The sequence below is a fragment of the Copidosoma floridanum genome, unplaced genomic scaffold (assembly GCF_036245765.1).
Source record: "Copidosoma floridanum isolate Cflo_tuat_1 unplaced genomic scaffold, Cflo_Japanese_pri ptg000021l, whole genome shotgun sequence".
NCBI classification, from domain to species: Eukaryota; Metazoa; Arthropoda; class Insecta; order Hymenoptera; family Encyrtidae; genus Copidosoma; species Copidosoma floridanum.
This window is the reverse complement of record NW_028321898.1, coordinates 13,235,563-13,259,515: the sequence shown is the minus strand read 5'-3', so window position 1 is coordinate 13,259,515 and position 23,953 is coordinate 13,235,563. Positions and strand designations below refer to the sequence as shown.

Sequence of the window (23,953 nt, the reverse complement as noted above, 5' to 3'; positions counted from 1 at the left end):
TTAATAAAGAACAAATAACGCCAGTACTTTCAATGGATTATTTATAATTCTTACTCTATTTGTCTACCATACAAACAAAATTCGCATTAAGGTACTTTTTCCTGAAGAGGTAATCTATATAGTGGTAGTTTTATAAAGGACACCCTTTTAATGTATCAGTTTTTGTCTTTTATACACAAAATAGTTTGCAATATCGTGACATTCATCCTTCTTTTCGCTTGTTTGTAATTTTACGAATAAAATTGGTTCCAAAAAAAAATGTATAGATTTTCTTAGCAACTGATCAGAATATTTCAGAGGCTTTAAAAATAAGTAGAAAACTGTTAGTCAGTAAAAATATATGGTTATTTGATAACAATATTGAAAACAAAGCTGCTTTTACAAAATACTGGTTGTTACACAAGGGTGCACATCTCAATTTACCAAATACTAAATAATTTTGTATTAAATAACTAACTGAATTAGTAAAATTATCTTAAGAAAAAATTTATTACGGTGCGTAATATAAAAAAAAAAAACTTTGAAAAAAATCTATGAAAAACATTTTTAGGGCAAAGCACTATATAGTGCAGAGATCAGGCATGTCCTCGTAGCCAGTAATTGTATGTCCAGTATCACAATAATACTTATTCTATGTACTGTTACCTTCTGAACATCATATTTTTGGAAGCGAATCCATAAAACTCTAAAGTTACTTATTATTAGTTAATTACATTAACAAATAAAAAACTTTTACAGATTTGACAAGAAAATTTTTTCAAATTATTTAGCTTATTTCAAACAAAAAATATCTGTTTCGATTGATTTAGCAGAAAAAAACGAGAAGATAAAAAAAATTTCTAAACTGTCAGTAAGTGAGTGATCATCATTCTGCTAATATTTTTAAGTATATATATATAAGTCATTTTGCATTGATTTTATAACCATAATCCTCTTGCTTTAATATGTTACACATCTTTCTAGGTTGCAAGTCGAAAAAAATTCCAGAAAAATTCTTATGAACAATTTCCATAAAGCAAATAAAATAATATTTGGCGTTATTTGGCCTATTTCAAAAAAAACAGGACTTTGTGATACGCTTATGTTTTGCAGTAATAAATTGAAAAAATGAATGAATTAAGAGCATGAAGTTATGCTACACGATCATATTACTTAGCAGTCTAGGGCTTCACGCAAGACCAAGACTTATCTTGGTCTTATTTTGGTCCTGTCTTGGTTTTCGAGACAAGAGTCAGGACAAGAGTCAAAAAAAAATTTCGAGACAAGACCAAGAGTCAGAAGACCAAGAATCTTGTCTTGACAAGATTCTTATGAATAGACTAGTATGAAATCTTACTCAGCGTTTTTTACTAAAAGTTGTAGCCTAGCTATTAATTTATTGAACATAATTAAGTAAAAAATCGACGCAATTCCAAACCTACTGCTATCTCGAAAAATATGTGTTCACAGACTTAATCAAAAGATATTAATAAAATACAGGCATACATTTTTGTTTCCTTTGTTGAAAGCATAGGCAAGCATCCACTGCTGGGATTTTGAGGTTAACAGTGAATTTGAGGTAATCATCCTTGCAAACTGTTATATCGTATATTATGATCTAAAATTTTAAATCAGTACTTAATTTGCCTCAATAAACAATATTAACAAATAAGCTTTTAAAAATTATGCAGCAGTATTAAATACCCACTCGACAGTCGCACCTTTGACTCGGGAATCGTGAAAGAACCGCCTTAACGAGGTTCTCCTGTTAGTAATTATTAGTGAAGCTTCCAAAAACATGCGTTTATCTGGAACTGATGACGAGAGTATACTTTAAATATCACGTGTCGTTCTCACTAAAGATAAATATAAATTTTCGTGGTCCCACCACCAATCTACTACATTGATTTCCGCTGTAGCTCCTAGTACTTCGTAATAGATTTTTAACTAATTTTGCCAGGATCAGCCACTTGTTTAAGTATTTAAAAAATTATTGCTAAAATTTAAGAACTCCTCTTCAATCTCAATGGAATCGCTTTCTTCACTCGAAAAGTCCCCAAAATTTGATTCACAATGCTAAGATTTGAATAGAGCTTCGAATTTTTCTACACTTGTTTGTTTTAGGTTTTTTCCCCAATCAATCGCATCAAATCCTTCTACTTTATGTCTTGGATCTAGGATCAAAGATAGGCAATAGATCTAATTTGTCTTCGAATAATGTATGTGTGTGTGTGTATGTAATTTTCTCAATTGTACTTTAGCCAACAACTAAAACAAGACCAATACAAGACAAGAGTACATTTACCAAGACCAAGACAATATTGCCCATTTTCGAGAGTTTTCAAGATCAATACAAGAGTGATGCTAATGTTGGTCTTGTCTTGGTCTTGTGAAGCCCTACTTAGCACATACTTTTACTTATGTTTTGTATTTATTAATCTGTGACCTTATACTAGATTTTCTGGTTTTTTTTTTATAGAAAGTACCTAAGTATAGCTGTTACTCTGCGACTATAAAAAAGAAATTGGTAAAATTTTAATTCTTCTCGTTTAATTATGATCAGAGAAATCAATTTACAATTTTATTTATATTCCCACATTTTTATATTTTTTTATTCATTCTAAAATTCACGCATTGTAACAGAGGGTTTTTGATTGCAAATAGGTGGATCTAAACTTTTAATTTTACTTACAGCAGCAAGCACGCATAACATCACTTTTGTAAAATTTTGCTATTAGTAGGAAAGTGATGCATGTAAAACAATTGTGTTATAGGTATTTTTTAATTTTTACTAATAAGGGACATATTTGATGTAATATGATAACGATTTATCAAAAAAGTTTATAAAAGTATCCAATTGACTAGTGTAGAAATCGGTAGAAGTAATTATGAAAAATGTTCATCATAATATTTACCTACAGTCAGAGTTGCTTTTATCTAACAATATGTTAAACTACTCGCATACTGAACATTGTATTTAGAATGTTTAAACAAGCATAGAATTGTTTAAAAACTGATGGATGATAAAATATTCTAGGAAAATTGCGTGAACGATGATCTTGTGCCGAAAAATTTTTGGCGAAAACTTAAGATGTTTTATGATTTTTCACCGTTTTGATTTTTTTCTGTAAGACTTCATCGTTTCACAAAAAAATGTATTAAACCTTTCCTGTGTAAAATAAGCCAAATGACTGAAATAAGTTTTTTCGTCATAAGTGTAAATTTTTTCTATTTTTTAGTGTAGTACGCTCATAACAATTACCTCCGAAATTTCTTGGCCTCTTACCCAACAAAGTTGTGGTCAGGAAGTTAAAATACGTAGAGTAAGCTTTGGTGCTAATGTGTACGTATTGGGATTCCAAAAGGTCACGTGACTCCCGCGGTATATATAGTCACTTGGAGGAAAAATAACACATGCCTTGTAGGTGTAATTATATTTTTATTTTTCTTACACGTTCAATGATTGTAATACGATAAAAGCCTTTCAATAGCATAATTTTGAGGAGATGACAATACCTTAACTATTTTTTTCCAACTCAATTAGTCTTTTGCAGCTTAAAACTTTCCTTTGAAAGTGCGAAAACGCACATTTAACCTGTACAAAGTTCTCCCGTTCCCGACTATACATAGGAAAACAAGCGGGATTTTGGTAAGTTTAAATGAGCGTTTTCGCACTTTCAAAGAAAAGTTTTAAGCTGCAAAAGACTAATTGAGTTGGGAAGAAATAGTTAAGGTATTGTCATCTCCTCAAAAATATGTTAGTTCAAGTTTTTCATCGTATTAAAATCGTTGAACGTGTAAAAAAAAAATAAAAATAGAATTGCACCTATAAGGCCTGTATTATTTATCCCCCAAGTGACTATATATATCGCGAGAGTCACGTGACCTTTTAGAATCCCAATAAAAGGCTACGAAATCCTGGCCTCCGTTTTATTCTTAAAGCATACACACTTACTTTGAGTAACGATCGTCTTTAAAAACTAAATTACTGTTAAGTTGATAGTAACTATTGAAAAATATCGATGCCTCTGTTACTGAAAGCGCTAACTCATGTTTAATCGGAATCGTAGTTTGGACTTCCTTGAAGGCAAATTTTGAAATAGTGATTTCTTTAAGACAAATTATTGCTAAAATTTTTAATACATAATATATTCTAAACGCTGAAAAAGCTTTAGTAAAAAATGTGTTGTAAATAGTTTTTCTTACTTAATATTTTCAAATATTCCGTATTGTTATTTTAGAATCTTAATAATGTATTCAAAGTTTGTAAGTAAAAACGTGGATTCGTATAAATACTGTTAAAAAAAAAATTTTTTAGTTCGCAGAATTCTATCATATAAAATAGGTCTATATAAAAATGCACGATATCCCCTTGATTTTATTTTGTGTTAACTCTCCTTTACAATTTTAAATTAAAAGAAAATCTTGATTTTCTTTGGCAGTTTTGATTGAAGGTTATTAAGTATTTAAAATACTGCAATTAACAGGAACAGATAGCAATCTTCTCTTCCCTCTCTTACTTGCGCTTTTCTAAAGTTTCTTAGTTGCGTACCTTAAATATTTTTATGATCGCATCCACAACTCCTCTAGAATGTGTAATTTTTTTTCCCATACATTTTTATACTTACTGAGGAAAAATGATGTTCTGTTTTAAATTTAAAACTGCAAATAAGATTCTTGCATATTCTCAAATAAAGTTTTGCTTTAGTTTCGTGATGCATAAAATATTTTTACCTCTACAACACTTGTAGTTAAACTGTTATTACACCATAAAAAGTAATGTAAATCAATGATTATCAAACACATTTTTTTCTCTTCTTTCTCGATCTGTGAAGTCATCCTACAAAGTGAGAAAATAAATTGAAGGTGTTCTTGCAAAAGTAGTCAAACAAAAAAAATTGTTATTCTATAGTATCAGTTAAAAATAGTACGTTATGATATAAATACATAATACCTATCTTAAAATAAGACTGAAAAAAAATATGAACTTCAGTAGACGCTTTGAACACTACTATTAATAAAGATCATTACATGTAGCAATAGAAAATTTGTTATACGAACCCAACATTTGTCTCACTATGTAAATACTTCTGTTATAAAAATAATGGTTAACTTTAAAAATAAAAAAAATTCATTAAGACCGATCCAACAGAATTGAGTTCAAGACCAAGTGAGAAAAAGAGGTGAGCACTATTGTGCAACTGATACCTTACGGCTACTAAAGATTGATGTAATGAACTGAAAATGTCGATAATTTTTGCTCAATTTGAAATTCGAAGAGAAAAATTGATTTTAATACATAAATGTAATACAAATAAAAAGAAAGCTGAAATGAAACACTTCGCCATTTTCGATAACAGTCCAAAAAAAATGGTAAAAACATTAAAAACCGGCTTTTTGCATCGGAAATCGACAGACCAAGCTTAAAACAAAAACTGTCAGTAAACATATGCGTAATAAAAAAAATTTTTTTAAATGAAACAGCACTATTCCCAAAAGTTGCAAAATAACATCGATTTTTTCCAAAATTTACAAAATTTATAATTCCGGTTCTTTCAAAGATTAAGAGTTCAAATTTTCGTACGTTAATGCCTTTGTTTTCATCAATCACCACACAAAACTTTAGCAAGAACCATTTTAAACTAGAATAGTAGACGAGAGATATCTCTTTTATCTACTAAAATGGTTCGTATTACGCATTCCATTCCCCATGTAATCGTAGGATCAGCTAGAAATCAGATGTATGTTTATAAGTGTATCAGCTTCAGGACGTTCATCACAGTTAGAGGGGATTATAAGCCTCTGACAAGGTTTTTCTATTTAATTGCAAAAATAACTTGTCGATCTCTCTAGAAATTGAGTATAATATCAGTATCATGGTATTACGTCATGTAAAAAAAACTGGAAAAATTCTACATACCATTTTCTTATAAACTCCAGTTTCATATTACTCCTCCATAAGATTACATGTTAAATTAAAGTTTTTTAATATTTAATATTTAAAAAACAGTGTTGTAAAACGATCTCAAATTTTACGTGTAACTTTCTTACATCATTACGAGCACTCTGTTGAAATTTCAGGAAGATCTTACACAAAACGCTATGTGTGATGAACATCCTTAAAGAGGTTTATTAACAAAATTGAATGAAAATTTTCGAAAATGCTTTTTATTGCACGATGAACGCTCCTTCATTCAGACCACATTCATGAGTAAAAATACGAGTAAAATTTTGTTGAGAATTGGTTGCCATGTATGGGCTCTTACAGCACAGTAGTCTTTTCGCACCAGAAATTATGGTGTATCTTTTGCATTCACGGAACAGATATTTATGTTAAACTAAAGAATTGTAGTTGACGAACCTAACTTTTCAATAAAATTTTGATCCATGCATTGCCACCGATAATGTAAAGAGATATTCAAAAATGCACGAACCGCTATTGATTAGGGGGCCAGATCCGTCCCATAACTCTGAGTATGTCCATGACTTCTATAAGGTCAATTCAATATATTTCTTCCTCATGTAGCTAAATTTTTTGGTCCGAAGTCCGACAAATGGCCCGTTTTTTTGTTATAAACAATTTACATAATCAATAACAGAATAAGTTGTTTATTGACAAAAAAATATCGAATATGATTCTTTAGTACATTTTAAACAAAAAACCAATTAGAATATAAATATCTCAACACCATAGATCTTGCGTAAAAAATTCCTCAAGCTTTATAAAATGTGTTTTTTCACGATTTTCGATCGCGTCTTACTCAACCACTGCTGCATGTAAGTTGTTCGAACAGAAATTTGCCCATTCAAGTTTCGATGTATTTTTGTCTTCTAAATCTACATCTGTTGGTCCAAAGTCCGAAAATAGTCACATTAAATGTTATAAACAATATCAGAAAAATTGATTTTCTGACAAACCAAATTTTTTCAGGATTGTTTGGATTAATTTGAAAAATTTGCAAAGTTTAAAGAAATTATACATGCATGTGCACACACCCGCGTGCGTGCGCAAACACACACACGCATATATATATATATATATATATATATATATATATATATATATATATAAAAATATCCGATCAGAACAATTTTTTTATTATACAAAATTGTTATTTTATCAATAAGACGTTTCTATTTTTTACCTATTCCGTCAGACGTTTATGTCTCGTTAAAAACGCTGTCAACACCGCTAAAAGGTAATGTATAAAATATCGCACACACATATATATGACTAGCAGCCCCTCGTCTCGGCTTCGCCCGAGACTTGCTAAATAAAACACCGTAGTGTGTTGATATGTAATGTGAAACATTTTAAGTTAGAAATTTTACACATATTCCTGATACATCTCAGAACAAAAATCTTCTTATTAAAAACATATTTTTTCGAAATCCATATAGTTTATTTGGTCAAATAATTAGGTGTAAAAATTCAAAAAAATAATTATGCTGAAAAGTACCGTGCGTTCTTTATGCCATAAAATAATCGGTGGCCTTAAGAAGCCGTTGATTTATAGTTTCTCCCGTGTAATTCAAGAAAACGGCTATTTTTTAGAACTGTTAGGATTTTAAACCCCCAAAAAATTTATTTAAAAAAAAAATTTTTTTTCTCATATCTCACAACTTTATTACCAAAGCAACAAAGTCCTGGACCTTAAACCCTACATTTTTATTGCCACAAAAACACAAATACATTTTCTACTCATTAAAAAATCTGAAGTAGGATCTTTAAAGATTTCAGAGATTGCTGTGAGGGTACAATGAAAAGCTGATCTCTCACGCAATGGACTCTTTAGTTCTCGATTTTGACGCTGCTCTTTCAATCTCGATAAATTTTCTGCGTCAGTTTCTTGACGCCTAAGTAAAATTTTATTTATTAGATACACTTAAAGTTTTTCTTCCAATTCACCCTCTTGCGACTTTTGGCATGCTTAAAATTTTTGTGACCCCTAAAAGCTGTTTTCTGTGAACTTTGTTAAGTTCTAATACATTTGTTGGCAAGGCAGTTCGACGTCCGATGGCCCTAAAAAAACCGGTGAGCTTTTTAAGTTAACTCTTTTTTGACTGCAGTTAACAGCAATTGTGACTGCCTGGATACCTCAGGGTGATCTTCTCTGGCTTGCTGTTGAAGACCCAGACTGATTGGGAGAAAAATTACAAAGTCCAAAGCTTTGGGGCTAGTTGCAGTGCTCTTTCCCAACATCTCCCGGTATAACGTCGAAGACGTTGGTGTCTAAAGCACCTTTTTTATTTGCAGATTCAGTTGTTTTGGTGATCTTAGATGGGGAGATTGGTTAGTAATACTTGTCCAGTGGAGGCTGTCCCGTTGGCTCAAGTTTTTTTTCCTTCATAGCTGTTGTAGGTTTGCCCAACGCAGACCTTGAAGAGGATCTGTGATTCCTGGTTGAATGCTTAGAGTCGAGAGGGTAATAATATAGGGTCGTCGGTCACCGGGTTTTTCAGCCTTGTGAAGAACAACTCCGCAGGTGACGACTGCTAGTGAATGGCTGACTTGGTTTAATAGTGCCCGTCTTTAGTTAATATAGTCTTTTAGTCAACGAATCGCTTCCGGAAATGGTAATAAAAATGTATTTGTTGGCAAGGTAGTTTACACTTAGGTGGATCCTAAAAAGACCCGATGAAATTGATGATTAAGTAGGGAACGCAAATACTTATAATGACCCTAGAAAGCGCCAGTGGTGAAACTTCCAGGCTATTTTTTATTATTATTCCTGATGATAAAGAGCTGGCTATGGGTTGCTTGATTCTTACCCTGGGAGTCTCGATGTACGGAGACTGTGATGGGCGAAGGTACGCCTGACCAAAGAATATCTCGTCTCGGGTCATTCCCCGGATAACCAACCGCTCATCGTTAGATGGGAACATGTGGGTAAGCGCGTTGGGGACCCGACGACCAAGAAGGTAGCCGTTGTGGCTGCCTGTGCCCCTCAGAGCTGTTTTCTAATGTTTACATTTGTAGCCACAAATTTTCTAACTGCATCAGGTGGGACGGTGGGACTGCCACACAACTCTGAAGAGTTGATGCAGATTGTGCTCTGGCTAGATATGTCTTCTGGTAAGTATTGTGGCAGAGACGGCATCGGTTGGAATTAATTTTTTTTTTTCGATCGCACTTGAGATTCAGGGTGAATGGACACCTAGGTCCCTTCCCCCTTAAAGAAGAGTGTCGTCCATAACCGGGATACCTAGCTGCTAGACTATCATCAGCATTCTCTATACAGCTCGTTGAACTGCCGAAGCTCGACTACATCACTATTGAGACGCTCCGGCCTATTATAACCACACTTATTTAATTATGTTGCAGGTAGCCTCGATTTTATGTCGACGCCACCTAGCGGATTTTACTGAACTAAAGTAAAAAGCTCGCGTATTTTTGTAAAACTTTGAGCTCATTTATTGCTATTGTTATTAAATTTTTTAAGATAAAAACTATACTAAAACCATCTAGGAAGTATCATGAATCAGTGTGCAAAATTTCAGCAAAATCGGTTCAGTAGTTTTCGCGGTTAGCGATTACAACGGTTTTAGCGAATTTCCTTTATATATTAGTAAGATTTCATTGAACTTTAAAAATTCTTCTTAGTTCACTGTAAATGTTACAAAAAATTACAGGAGACCTTTTAGGCGTGAAATAAGCCAAACAATCTTCAAAAAATTTGGTTGGTCAGAAAATCAATTTTTTCAATATTCTTTATAACATTTAATGTAACTATTTTCGGACTTTGGACCAACAAATAAAGATTTAGGAGACAAAAACACATCGAAACTTGAATGAGTAAAATTCTGTATGAACAATTCATATGCAGAAGTGGTTGAGTAAGACGCGATCAAAAATCGTGAAAAACCACATTTTATAAAACTTGAGGAATTTGTTATGCAAGATCTATGGAGTTGAGATATTTATATTCTGATTGGTTTTTTGTTTAAAATGTACTAAAGAATCAAATTTGATATTTTTTTTGTCAATAAACAACTTATTCTGTTATTGTTTATGTAAATTGTTTATAACAAAAAACAGGCTATTTGTCGGATTTTGGACCAAAAAATTTAAATTCAAGAGGAAAAAATAAATCGAATTGGCCTTATAGAAGTCGTGGACATACTCAGAGTTATGAGACGGACCTGGACCCCTAACTATATACTTAAGGTTATGAATGCACAGTCACAATGAGCGTGGGCTTCTGCAACGCAAAACTTAAGCTGCAGCTCGTTTTTTTAGCTTGGCACATTTTTTTCGAATTTATCCTTAATACTTCTACATATTTTTATAACGCTGTTACCTGTTGGATGCATTGTCCATTTTTTATCACATTTATTGTATACATAGTCTTATCTTGGTATGATAAAGTAAATAGTGCAGTGAAATCAAACTATAAAGTTATGCTCGTTATAATATAAATTCTATGATTATCGCTACGGCACAATATTACTTAAGAAATAGTAAGATAATTAAGGAAACCGTGCATTGCCTACAGTTCACGCAGTAAAGACGGTTGGTTGCTTGTCACCGTTGTTATAAAAAAGATATAAAATGTTATCTTAAAGATTCATTATTTCAAAACAAAATTAGAAATTAAACTACATATTCTTAAGTATCTCACCCTTCATTCCAACAATGCTCAGTGATGCTATTTATACAGGTATGCACAAACCTCCTTAAGGAGGTTTAGGAAAAAACTTCAAAATGCAGAATCGTGCCAAAAAATGTATGTTATATTTGAGCATATTAGGAGAGCACATAAATTTTTCCAGAGTTTCGACCATAGATATTTTTGAGGAAAAAGTTATTAAATATTGACAGTTTAACACGGTCTCTTATGAGAGAACAAAGTTTGGTTGCCTTTTCACTGAAATTGAGGTATATTATAAAAGTATTGAAATAAAACAAAAGTTTCTATACATATCTAAATACAAAAAGAAAACGCTCCGCAAAAAAATCAAGCCTTGCCATGTATATTTCAAAAATACAATCAATTACAATCGTACAGTTTCAAGTTTGAATAGAGTGCAAGCAGAGGTGCAGATGGTGCCATAACAAGCAGAAGGACTGAGGGATTGCTTATAAATTTAACATTTGGGAAATATAAACGAATAAAAATGCACTTAGATATTATAATATTATAATATAACAATATACACGTATACGTCTCTATCCAAGCTGCTGAACTTTCATGTTGGCTTGTCTGCGTTTGTGTACACGTAAATAAATAAATCCATATTCAAACTAAGTATCAGATAAGAGTGGCTAGAAAGGGCTCACGTTTTTGCTGCTTCAGAACAAACCTAAATAGTCTTAGACTCCAAATTGTGTCAACTAACGGCCAAAAAATGGTAATAGTGGCCAAAAATGATTTTTCGTGTCTAGAAAAAAACTGGAGAGTCGGACAAAAAAGTTATACTGGTGAAAAAGATGAGCAACTTCAAGACAAAGAAAATGAGCTCCAGTGGGATAAAATTGGTCCAACCATTTTTTAGCAATTTACAAAAATCTATCTTCCGTGAATGCGGCAGCGTGGCTAGTTTTAGATTTTTCAAAAAACTGTCTAAAGTGGCACTTTTTGCAAATTGCCGAAAAATGACTAGACCAATTTTATCTCACTGGAGCTCATTTTCTTCTTCTTGAAATTGCGCATCTTTTTCACCCCTACAAATTTTTTGTCCGACTCTCCAGTTTTTTTCTAGCCATGAAAGATAAATTTTATAAATTATAATTATAAATTTAAATAATATCTTTCAAAAAAATCTACATGTGATAAACGTCCTGAAGGGACATTCACTGGCATGGTTGTATTACTATCCTATTGAAAAAAGCGGTACTACAAAATCATTCTTCTTTATTTTTTGGATAGAATTATATTTTGAATAATAATATGGATTAGGAATACGTATGTGAGCATGTGTGACAGATGTATGAGCGTGACGGTAGAGATGTAATCAGCGTAGGTGGTTGTTGTTTTAAAATCTTCGGGGAATTCGATGAAAGTGCACAGTCTTGTACTGTCTAGCTTGTACGTTACTTGTATTGTATTTTGTTGTAACATATTGTTCATAACCGTAAATTTATTAGTTATTAAAATATTTAACGGAACCACACCTAATTCACGTTGGTGTACTTATTCGAACGATAATTGCACCACATTCGTGCATAATGTCGTTTTACAGATGGAGTATTCATATTTATAATTATGTTATCTGCCATGTAATAGAAGTATAACCCCTTGTATCTTGTATCTTGTGCTGTTCAAGTCGATTCCTTTCCACAATGATTAGTTGTTCCCCCTGTTGTCTTTTCGTTGGTGTAATAACAATTATTTCAATCACAAGATAGTGACATATATAATTTTTGTGGAAACAAGTAATGGAAAGGTATGAAACATATAGATGAGAAAACAAAATTCAGGGTACGAGCCCAAAAGTCGTCTCTACTACATTCATATGTATATATATGTATATATATGTGTACCAAAAGCAAACATAAGAGAAATATACTCCAAAATTAGAGTTAAATTTGTCGTTTATTCAATTTTACCAATCTTAAAATATTACAAAAGGAAATTATTTCTTACAATGATAGACAGCGCTAGTCTTATACGACATAAATCCATTCACTTAGTTTTGGTAGGGTTACAGAAGAAGAACAGTGAGCTATAGGGTACGAGCCTACCACTCTCTATCAACTCCTTGCTGGAACTGCTGCTCTATACGCTAATTCTCCTCGACGCTTCGCTTTGCTTATTGAGCCGCCTATTCCACTATAATCACGTGATGTCAAATATAATAGGCTTAAGTAATTCTGTGTGTGTACAAGGATTTCAAATGTACAGGTTTTGTGAAAGGTTTACTACTGTACCTTTGAAAAATTCCGTTACAAGAGAGACCTGGAGCCAGATCGGGCACTTTTGTTTAATGTCATTAAATAATAACTTTCTAACAAAAATATGATTAATAAAGTAGCTATGTCTTTAAATAATTTAGTAAAAAAATCAGCTGTTATGACAGCACATGGAGCGTCCAGAAATTAAAGAAGGAAATTTTTAATCAAGTTATGTCAAAGGTAACGAAGTGAAAGGACTTACAGGACTTTAGACATTAGGCTGTTTAAAAGTATTACCATAATCTAACTGATCGGAACCTATTGTTGACTTTTATGGGTCTTATTCAAACGATTAAAAAAAAATAACATAAAATTGACCAGCCTTTACGCCTATATCATCTAATAAAATCTTAGAGACAAAACCATATATGCACAGTGCATATACATATTTTATTCAGATACCTCATGCAAAAATAATGTGTTGTACAAGAAATGTATAATTTTTACTTGATTATATACACATACACAGATCGGAAAATGTTCTAACCAAACCAAGTCCATAGAATGAAATTCAGTTTTTAACTCATGCACAACTAGCTAAATTTTTTTGATACAACTCATTTTGTCAAAAAAAGTTTTTATTTATATGTACATATAAATAATCCATATTTATGTGAACATCTCGAATAAAAAACTTTCAAATTAGTTTTTAAGAAGACAAGAATACATGGAAGCACTTGTATCTATTTGTAAGGATTCGATTCACATTTTAATCTTTTGTAAAATTTACATTACACTTTTGAAACGAGTGATTTGTCAGACTCAGTTTTTGAAGTTATACTTAGACGGCTCCTACGAAGAATCGTACTCCAGAGGTTCCTACGAAGAAACGTACACCCCGAGCCTTTCAACGAAGAATCGTATATGTCGGTATATTCCAGCGAAGAATCGTACGCGCAGATATATTCCGACGAAGAATCGTACGTGCAGATATATTCCGACGAAAATTCGTATGTGTCGCTATATTCCGACGAAGAATCGTACAGGCCACTTCTTTCCGACGAAAAATCGTACGTGCACCTATATACTGAAGAATAATCGTACAGGCCGCTACAATAACATTTACATAAAAAATACGATAAGAATAACTATAGTGCCATTATCGTTATTTAGTCACATATTGGTAAAATAGTTTAGTTATTAGGTAGGGTGTTTAAGTTATATTTTTTAAGGTGTACTTTTTATAATAGGCATGTCATTTTTTTTCCTTCAATTGCCATGCTGAATCAAAGTATCTAATGTTAATGTTCGCTTGGTTCTTATACTTTATCAGAGCTCAAGTTTTTTGTTTTCGCTAGAAAATTTTTGGTCTTTTTTTAAATTTTGTGCTGTTTGGAAATATTCGGTGCAGTAAAACTGTAAGTACGGGTAATGAATGATATGATTAATCTGGTAAGTAGTAATGTATAATGAAAATGTTATTGTTTACAGTTTTTTACAATAATGCAACACATTGCTTTTAGTCCTACATATACTTAGAAAAAATACAAGCTTAATAGTTATAAAATATTATTAATAGAGCTTGAAGAGTGGTTCCACTAAAATTCTATAGCTGAAAAGCAAGTCATGGACAATTGCGTGACATATTGCAGTCTTATGAGTTTCTGGTATATTCCTTAACTTAATATTATTTTATTTAAAATTTCTGCTACTACTTACATAATTAGCTCTTATAATACAGATGCATCGTAAAAAAACGAGTATTATCGTAATCCTATTAAAAATTCTGTTATTGGGTGTTTCTTCGGGAAAATTATTGTTACGTCTTTTTTTTTATATTCTTCAGGAATCTAAGAATTAAGAATGAATTTGAAAAAAACAATCATGATACATTTAACGTTTTCATCGAAAATGAAGATATGTACAACGTAAAAATTGCTTACCTAAAAAACCCATATCACGAACGTTTTTGTTGTTTATCTATTTATAAGGCTGTTAATTATGTCATAAGAGCACATAAAAATTATTATTAAGAAAATTAGTCATTTATGTGAGATTTGCTATTGTTGCTTGTGAACTGACAATCATTTGTTTGGTATCAGAAAATGGGTCAAGATGCTCTTATAAATCTTGTAAGGACGCTCTTATACTAAAAACTTTCACCTGCCATTGGAGCTGCTACAGAAAATTAAGGCTTGATGGAACAAGCGCCAATCCCCACACAACTCAGCGCGCTTACTGGTCCCTTTATTTATTTAAAATAAATATAATAATAACACAAGCGCCAATCCCCACACAACTCAGTGCGCTTACTGGTCCCTTTATTTATTTAACATAAATTAAATAACACAAGCGCCCATCCCCACACAACCCAGAGTGCTTCCTGGTCACTGTAATAATCGATAAAATTTATTAAGTAACAACGTGAGTGCTTATCACCTGACTATCCAGGATACTCACTGGTTACCACTGGTTGCGCTTGAATTATTATTCAATGCTTTTTAATAATAATTAATGCTACTAGTAAGCGCCCTGGCTTATGTAGTGATTATCGCTTGCCTTATAACTTTATTGATTGTAAAATAAGTATGTGACACGTAAGCGCTCCTGGTTGTGTGGGGATTGGCGCTTGTGTTATTTAATTTGTTTTAAATAAATGAATGGACCAGTAAATGCCCCGGGTTGTGTGGGGATTGGCACTTGTGTGATTTAATTTATTTTAAATAAATAAAGGGACCAGTAAGCGCACTGAGTTGTGTGGGAATTGGCGCTTGTGTTATTTAATTTATTTTAAATAAATGAATGGACCAATAAATGCTCCGGGTTGTGAAAGTTTGACTCTGTTAAAGCTAATAAAACTTTAATAAATATCCTAAGTGCTAACCATCAGGTGATGATCTGAGATACTTACTGACGTTTTTATCTACTAATTAAGGATTTAATTATTATATATGTGCCTTAGGTTTCTTAGTGTTTGGCGTTTTTTTAATTTCTGTTTTATTATTTATACGACTAGGAAATGCCCTGGTCCACCTGGTTATTAGGGCTTTAGTTATTTATTCTTTTCTCATTAAGGTGGCTCCAGCGCCTTGTGCCGTATCAAACTGGGGAGACTATAAATTAATCATTATTTTCTTTAAAATATGGTATAAAATTATCGTAGAGACTGTTGTAAGCCATATTCTACATTTTATCTGTTACTTTAGTGAGTTAGTATAAAAAAACAAAAAAGTTTTATGGTGCCCTAATTGATGAACTGTTACGGTACGCTCCTAAGTTCAAGAGTAGTTATACCTACATATGTGTACTCTGCAGAATGCAGACAGCTGAGAGCTGACTTGCACTCGCAACTGTATACTTAGTCTCCGATTATTTAAAGATTTTGTTCGATAAAAAGACACTTTTCTCATGTCATCGAAAACTAAGTAATAATATATACAAGATAGTATATTTTTTACACCTTACGGGTTATTTATATAAGTGCAGTAGTAGGTTGTATATCGCGTAAGCTTGCATTTCCTATCTAACCCGTCTTAAAACTACGATTTTGTAAGCATGATTTCTTACAATTTTCATCGTCAACCTTAATTTTTTTTTATACGAATAGAAAGATGGGAATTCAAAGAATATAATTCAATTTTATTAACCTCGGTTGGGTTATTTATAATTTTAACATTGAGGCCACTGGAGCCACCTTAACTGTCCATTAAGGGCCTGGGTTACCACATAATTGGCGCTTATTATTTATCAATGCTTTATAAATTAATAAAGGAGCTTTAAAGTGCCTCGGCTTACATAGTGATATGCGCTTCAGTCTTGATCGATTTTTTATTAATTAATAATGTAATTATTAATTGCTTTGGGTTCCTTGGTCATAGTAGCTTATGTTAATAACGTTATGCAAGTAATTTGCTTTTTTTTAAAAAGTTGTTTGAATTTATTGTTTATTATTAATTTATTTATTTACAAACTGAATTTATAAAAGAAGGTTATTGGATCAAGTATGTTTGGAGTACAGGGTGATAAGGCTTGAGATGTTCACAGTACATAGTTATTGGGTTTAATTTAAACCTAATAACTATGTACTGTGAACATCTTAAAATAACGTCTGCGACTGAATAACCGGTCATAGTACCGTTGCGTGATTTAAAACCGCGAAAACCATCAAAGTACGCTAGAGATTTTCACACCAAAAATCTGCAGCTCCTTAATTTTCATCCTTTTTAACCAAAGTTTTTTAAACCTAACTCCATCTTGGCTATATATATATTTAAAGCATAGTAAATATCGTATACGCAATGATACATAAAAAGCACAATGTTTTATTTTAATAAAAATGACTAGCACATTATTTAAATGGGTTTATATAGTAGTTTTCATACCAGGTGACACATGTTGCCAGGGCAAGCACAAGACCTGGGGAACATACTTGTTCTAGTTAGGCTGTAGTTACTCTTCCTACTTTGAGCCTTTTTTTTAATCATGTACATTATTACTGTGCCCTCAGTGGAAAAAATATAGCTCGCACCTGGTGCGCATCCATCTAAGGTAAGCACCAAACCCGAAAGACATACACTACCAGACACAAAAACTACTTTTATCTAACTTATGAAATAAAAATGCTATTACTTTCAACAAAACATTAATAAGCTGAAAGTCTCGATCTCTTGAGAGATTTATCTTTGTAATACGTTGCCTACACATAAATATAGTTGTTGGTAAAAACTTACAAACTTAAACGTAATAACCCATAAAAGTTACTCCCCTAGATTATTAATCAATATTTAAAAACGGTTAAAAACCTAAAAAGTAAAACCAAACCACAGTACTAAAAAACACTTTAAAACCCTTTGATTTCCAAACCAGATAATCTAAAAAAATTACTCGTCTTTGCTTGATTTATTAATACATTATAGAATGCGAGTAAGTATCACCAGATAATTAAGAGAGCTTGCCTGCCTTCCATTAAGTTAATTATAAGTATTATATTCGTAAGACAAGCTAGAATCACTAGGTGATGCAAGCTTAGTGAGCTTGCTCGTTTGTAATTTTAATTATAGAATTGTAGTAAAATCAGTATTCAATTTCTATTTTAGTAGTATTTTATAACTATTAAGCTTGTATTTTTTCTAAGTATATGTAGGACTAAAAGCAATGTGTTGCATTATTGCAAAAAACTGTAAACAATAACATTTTCATTATACATTACTACTTACCAGATTAATCATATCATTCATTATCCGTACTTCCACTTTTACTGCACCGAATATTTCTAAACAGCACAAAATTTAAAAAAAGACCTAAAACTTTCTAGCGAAAACAAAAAACTTGAGCTCTGATAAAGTATAAGAACCAAGCGAACATTAACATTAGATACTTCGATTCAGCACGGCAATCGAAGGAAAAAAATTACATGCCTATTATAAAAAGTACACCTTAAAAAATATAACTTAAATACCCTACCTAATAACTAAACTATTTTACCAATATGTGACTAAATAACGATAATGGCACTATAGTTATTCTTATCGTATTTTTTATGTAAATGTTATTGTAGCGGCCTGTACGATTATTCATCAGTATATAGGTGCACGTACGATTCTTCGTCGGAAAGAAGTGGCCTGTACGATTCTTCGTCAAAATATATCTGCGCGTACGATTCTTCGTCGGAAAGAAGTGGCCTGTACGATTCTTCGCTGGAATATATCTGCGCGTACGATTCTTCGTCAAAAAGAAGCGACGTGTACGATTCTTCGTCGGAAAGATGCGGACTGTACGATTTTTCGTCAGTATATAGATGCGCGTACGATTCTTCGTCGGAAAGAAGTGGCCTGTACGATTCTTCGCTGGAATATATCTGCGCGTACGATTCTTCGTTGGATATTTTGTGAAGTACGATTCTTCGTAGGAGCCGTCGATATTATTATAGATAGACGCGCTCTGCATTATACCACACTACACATTTCGAATTTTATTTATTTTTTTTTATGCTCAGAAAAATCAGTTTCTTTTTCTTATAGGGTGATTCATCACTTATTTTCAATTTAAATATTCGCTTACAAATTATTAATTAATTTGGTTTTATTAAAAACTGTATTGATTAACATATTATTCATTTCTGTAATTAATTTTGAAAAAAGTTTGTTTGTATTGATCTTGAGCCTGACAACAAACGTAACCACTTTTGGATAAAAAAAATGTCAGCAATAGGTCTAGAAAAAATGGCAAAAAAAGGTTTTTCGCTTTTATCACGCAAAGAAAAAAATGGCATCATCGCATGAGAGTGTCAATGTGATGAACCTGTGCGGCACACCATGCGCTTTTACTGTAGCTGCTACGAACTAAGCGCAGGCTGCTATGTAGCTATGGCATCGCTGATGTCTATGCCGTAATGTCATCATGAGATATGAGTCTAGTGCCAGAATTTTACGGTTGTAAAGCGGAGGGTTGACACCTTTAACGCATTGACTATAGCTATGAGCAAAACGCAAAGCGGCGATAGAGTTTTGTCCGTTACCGTCTTGCGTTTTCTTCATTGGACAGGTAAGAGAGCGACGTTAAAAATTCTATCAGCCTAGAAAGTTATTTTAAAAATTTTGTTTTCGGTATTCATTCATTAAATATTAATAAATTAATTAAAACCACACATAATTATCAAATATACTAGCTCTAAGAACAATTGCATCACCTTCAATACATCGCAGTGGGTTATTTATGAAAGTTGGGGGGCAATTTACTTAAGTATGAGAATGTTTAAAAAAATATATATATTGGATGTAGTCACCAAATTTATATAAAATCGTGTCTACAAATTTCGAAAAAAATGTTCATGAAGTTTCCCTTTTTCATCGTTTTTCATTTGGGCTAAAATGTAAGTTGTCTAAAAAGTTTCAGAAAAACAACTATTACGCTTTACGTAGCAAAGAGAATGTTTTGAGAAACTGATGTGTTATTTATGACAACTTCATTAACGTACGTACAAAGTTTTGATAAAATCACCTTTGCAGTTATAGAGATATTTGCATGTTTTCAGCTTGTATGCTACATGTATGTGGGAGACAAGGACGCACTGAGTACACTGTTTCTTGTCAGCTCCTTTTTTTTACGTGGCACGATGGTTTTTTACAAAATTACAAAAAGCCGTTTCACTCAAAATTATGATCCAAAACTTGGTACAGCCCTTTATGAGACTTTGCACTTTATCTCCTAAAAAAAGTATTCATACTATTTGATTGACACAATAAGAAACTAGATACGGTGAAAAATATTCTGTAATTATTTTGAAACATATTATTAATACACACTAATTAGTACTGGCATGATGAACACAAATACATTTTCGATCATCGAGAGAGTGGGCATTTTTGAGCTACTTTGAGCTTAGTAGAGCAGACTTCATCACGGTGCTTTATGCACACACACGTGCTCTCCTTCACCCCCTGTGTGGGATCGACCCAGCTCCCTTAATGTATCGTTTCGTAAAAGTTATATCTACACTTAGATATTATCTGCCAATGAAGTATAGCTTCATGCTTGGGTACCCAGACACCCGCTAATCATTGGTTCTTCATAAACGTCATTTTCGCTACGTAGGTACTAAATAGGACTTTCAAATTCAAAAAGTATAACTGTTGTTTAGCTATAGTGAACTTTTTTTTATCTTTGTCACAAGAACCTTCTTTGTGGATATTGACCTTTCATGCACGAACAGATCTTTGGGTCTATAGTTTGATTTGTTTCGCGTCTCGGGTCTTCATGCTGATTTATAGTATTCTTAGTGACATTGAAGTCGTACTATGCACTAATGTGCGTAGAAAATATTTAATTGATTATATTTTTCAAATTAGATTACAAGTTGATATTCATAGTAAATTTTTGTCTGGTTTTCAACGGTTTTTACAAAAAAATTAAATGTTAGTAATTATATAATTTAGTAAATGCTTCGTAAATGCCTCGTTTTATATTCTTTAAGCTAAAAAATTTGTCATTTATGAGTTTTTAACTATCAAACTCCCGTTTTTTCATTATGTTTAATACGATGTCAATAAACAAGTGAATTTCTTGTGTCATACATTCTATTAACATAGGTAAATTTTGTTTAGGTAAAAAATCTTGACATAACATTATAAGAGGTATATATTGCAGAAATATTGCAAATAACAATACAATTTTCATTTTAAAATTTAACAATACTTAGCTTTTTATTAAGTACATAATAAGTTATGACAAAAACACTTGCATTTTTTCTTACAAATCTTAACACACAGGCAAAGATTCAAATTTCACAGGTCGTATATTTATCAGTTGAAAGTTAAGTCAAAGATATTATAAATAGTCTAATTGTAATTTTAAAATCTAATTGCCTGTAGCACAAAGTGATATTATCTTCAAGCAAAAATCTTTCAACAGATCAGAGAAAAACAGATTTTTAAATAGTGGAATTTTTATAAATAACAAAAAAATTTTCAGTTTTAAGTTCATAATTAGTAACCTTCGTTGTTGTGTGTATTCAAAGAATTATAGTGAAACTATTAACACTTATTTCGTGAGATCTGTGTGAATCCAAGAACCAAGTCTGCTTCTGTAATAATAATTATCTCATGTATACATCAATTCAAAGTCTGATTCACAAAATATAGACAAAAACAACTTTAGTTTGGAAAATATGATTGTCACTGTCACAGTACAGGACTGTTTTTTACTAATAAACCTTGCGGAGCATGTTACAAAAAAATATTTTAGTAGCAAGTTTTATAAACAAAAATAAAAATGTTTTTTTTTTTAGTATATAAATATTGTTTTAACAAGTTTTATATAATTAAAAGAGCACAGCAGGACCAAGCACAGTAGTCCATAGTATGTCAAAATTTCAGGCTAGACGACCAAATTCGATTCTATGAGACGTTAGATTTTTCAATAGGCATGCAGCTCTGATACAAATATTCTTTATACATAATTACAAATAATAACTAATAATATAATATAATCAGAATCATTTCATTAGGTTAAACAGTTATTGCTGCGCCTGAAATCGCGTTGGAGCTCACTTAATCGTCTTACGTCACACTTTTTCTCAAGGTCACGAATCTGAAATTGTTAATTTACCCTCACGCATAACACACCTATAGCAGTATAACTTCAAAAACTGTTTTCAAAGTCAGTATTAAATATAGTTATATATCTAAATTTAGATGAGTATTTTTTACGCTCATAAATAAGCACATTAGCATAAATTCCCGCACTATTAAGTTCATATACATATGAATGTGTGTGTCTGTGATATAGCAGTATGTTTATAAAATACTGAGAGTAAAGAAAAAAGCTTGTCTGGTTCCTCAGAAGTAATAAATAATATGGCGGCTTTCCCCAACCCCTATACATAATTGCTTTAAGTATTAGATTTTCACATAATTTAAATACATCAATAAAATTGCTTTTACCATGGGCATACAGTAACACTACCACTTTGCGCTGGAGGCACTTTGAGACATCGTAATTACCATAGGCCCACGGGTATGGTTATCCTAGACGCTGCAGAGGCCGATGGTCTATATCGCCGAATAGGAGCGAGTTTCGTGCGAGCGAAGAGCAACCGACAGAGCGACTCGTTTGGAGACAATTGCACCCGGAGTACACGGTGGCGGCCATAATACGGTGACTAGCGTCGGAGAAGGCATGTAGATGAGAAGCGGACGGCTGGTTGGTGCCTATCCAACGTGAAATGGAGAAGCCAGAGATGGCATGCAGTTGCTTGACAAAAATCGACCAGTGCGTTGACATGAATGAAGGGACTGCCTTGTTCTATGCCAAGCCTGCTCACCATAAGTCTTGCAGAAGAAGCTTGGCACGTAGTATGAGAGAAGCGAGCCACCCACATGGATCAAATAAGCTCGTTAGGGCGGCAAACATAGTACATTTCGTCGAAAGAGGTCCAATTGAGGACGGACTGCGCCAAAAAATATCAGAGGCTGGATCCTAGCAGACTCCGAGCTCACTGACCGATCCCTCAGTGCTGAGTTGACGCCAGGTGGAGTGAAGTCGAACCTCCTCTGTAATATCAGCCAATAAATTGGGGGAGTTTGCCACCCACTTTTGCAGAGGAACTCCACCAGCGTTCAGAATACCAATAACCTGATCACGGATGTATCGAGCAGCCTCAACGCTGTCAGCTCCAGAGAGGATATCGTCTGCGTATAGATCAGCCATCACGACAGGAACTGCTGCTGGCTATGCATGTCCTTCGTCTTCGCAGAGCTGCTGAATCGTGTGGAGCGAGAGATACGGCGAGCACGAGGCTCCATAGGTGACAGTGAGCAGCTAGTAGTGCGTTGGGGTGGCATCAAGATCTGAGCTTCATAAGACGCGCTGAAGATCCACGTCCTCTGGGTTGATTCATATATGTTTGAACATCATGCGGATGTCACTACAAAATGCTACTCGGTGACTTCTCCAGCGCAGCAATATAAAAGGCAGGTCAGCTTGGAGTCGTGGTCTGGAGTGGAGGACGTCGTTTAAGCTGTACTCGCTGGATGTTGGTCTTGTAGCATTGAAGACGACATGCAGTCTGCGCTTGTTGTCTCCGGCTTGGCAGATACCAAGGTGTTGCAGGTAATGGACTTTCCGACTATTGTCGACAATCTGATCGTTGGTCAGTGGTCTCATGTGGCCTAGCTCCAGATATTCGGCCATAAATTTTCGGATTTCGGTTGCCATCTCGAGAGATCATTGGAGCCGTCGCTGTTATAAGTGCAACTAAGCCTGAACACACTGCAGGCTGTCACCGAACAGTGTCATTCCATCCTTTATCAACGAAAACCTAATAATATACCAGCCATCAGGAGCTCGATCGTATCCAGAGAAGGTACGCTTGCACTCGACGGGGTGACTGTCGGTGCACTCGGGGAACGTCCTTGAGCTACCAGAAATGTTGTATCAAGAAGATGAGTCGCTGATGCCAATGGGGCGTTAGATCATCGCTCAACGTCGCGCAGACAAGGCTCGACGGTGATGCACGAGCTTGCGCTCGACTGGTGAGAATTCATCAAAAAACGGTGAACTGGCCGAGCAAATCACCACGTTAACTGAGGCCAGGCTTCAGCAGCTTGCGGTACGCATTAGCTCCAATGAGTGCATCAATTT

General features: G+C 33.3%; 1 protein-coding gene across 1 annotated transcript; it reads right to left on the bottom strand.

Moving 5' to 3' along the window:
• Positions 1 to 23,206: 23,206 nt before the first annotated feature.
• Positions 23,207 to 23,527, bottom strand: LOC149374123 (uncharacterized). The gene has a single exon (XM_089594731.1). It carries the CDS (start codon positions 23,525 to 23,527, stop codon positions 23,207 to 23,209), a length of 321 nt encoding a protein of 106 aa, XP_089450857.1.
• Positions 23,528 to 23,953: the final 426 nt, after the last annotated feature.

What these genes read in the sequence shown, in the direction of transcription:
- LOC149374123 (XM_089594731.1), bottom strand. Translation starts at nt 23,527, where the DNA reads ATGGCAACCGAAATCCGAAAATTTATGGCCGAATATCTGGAGCTAGGC.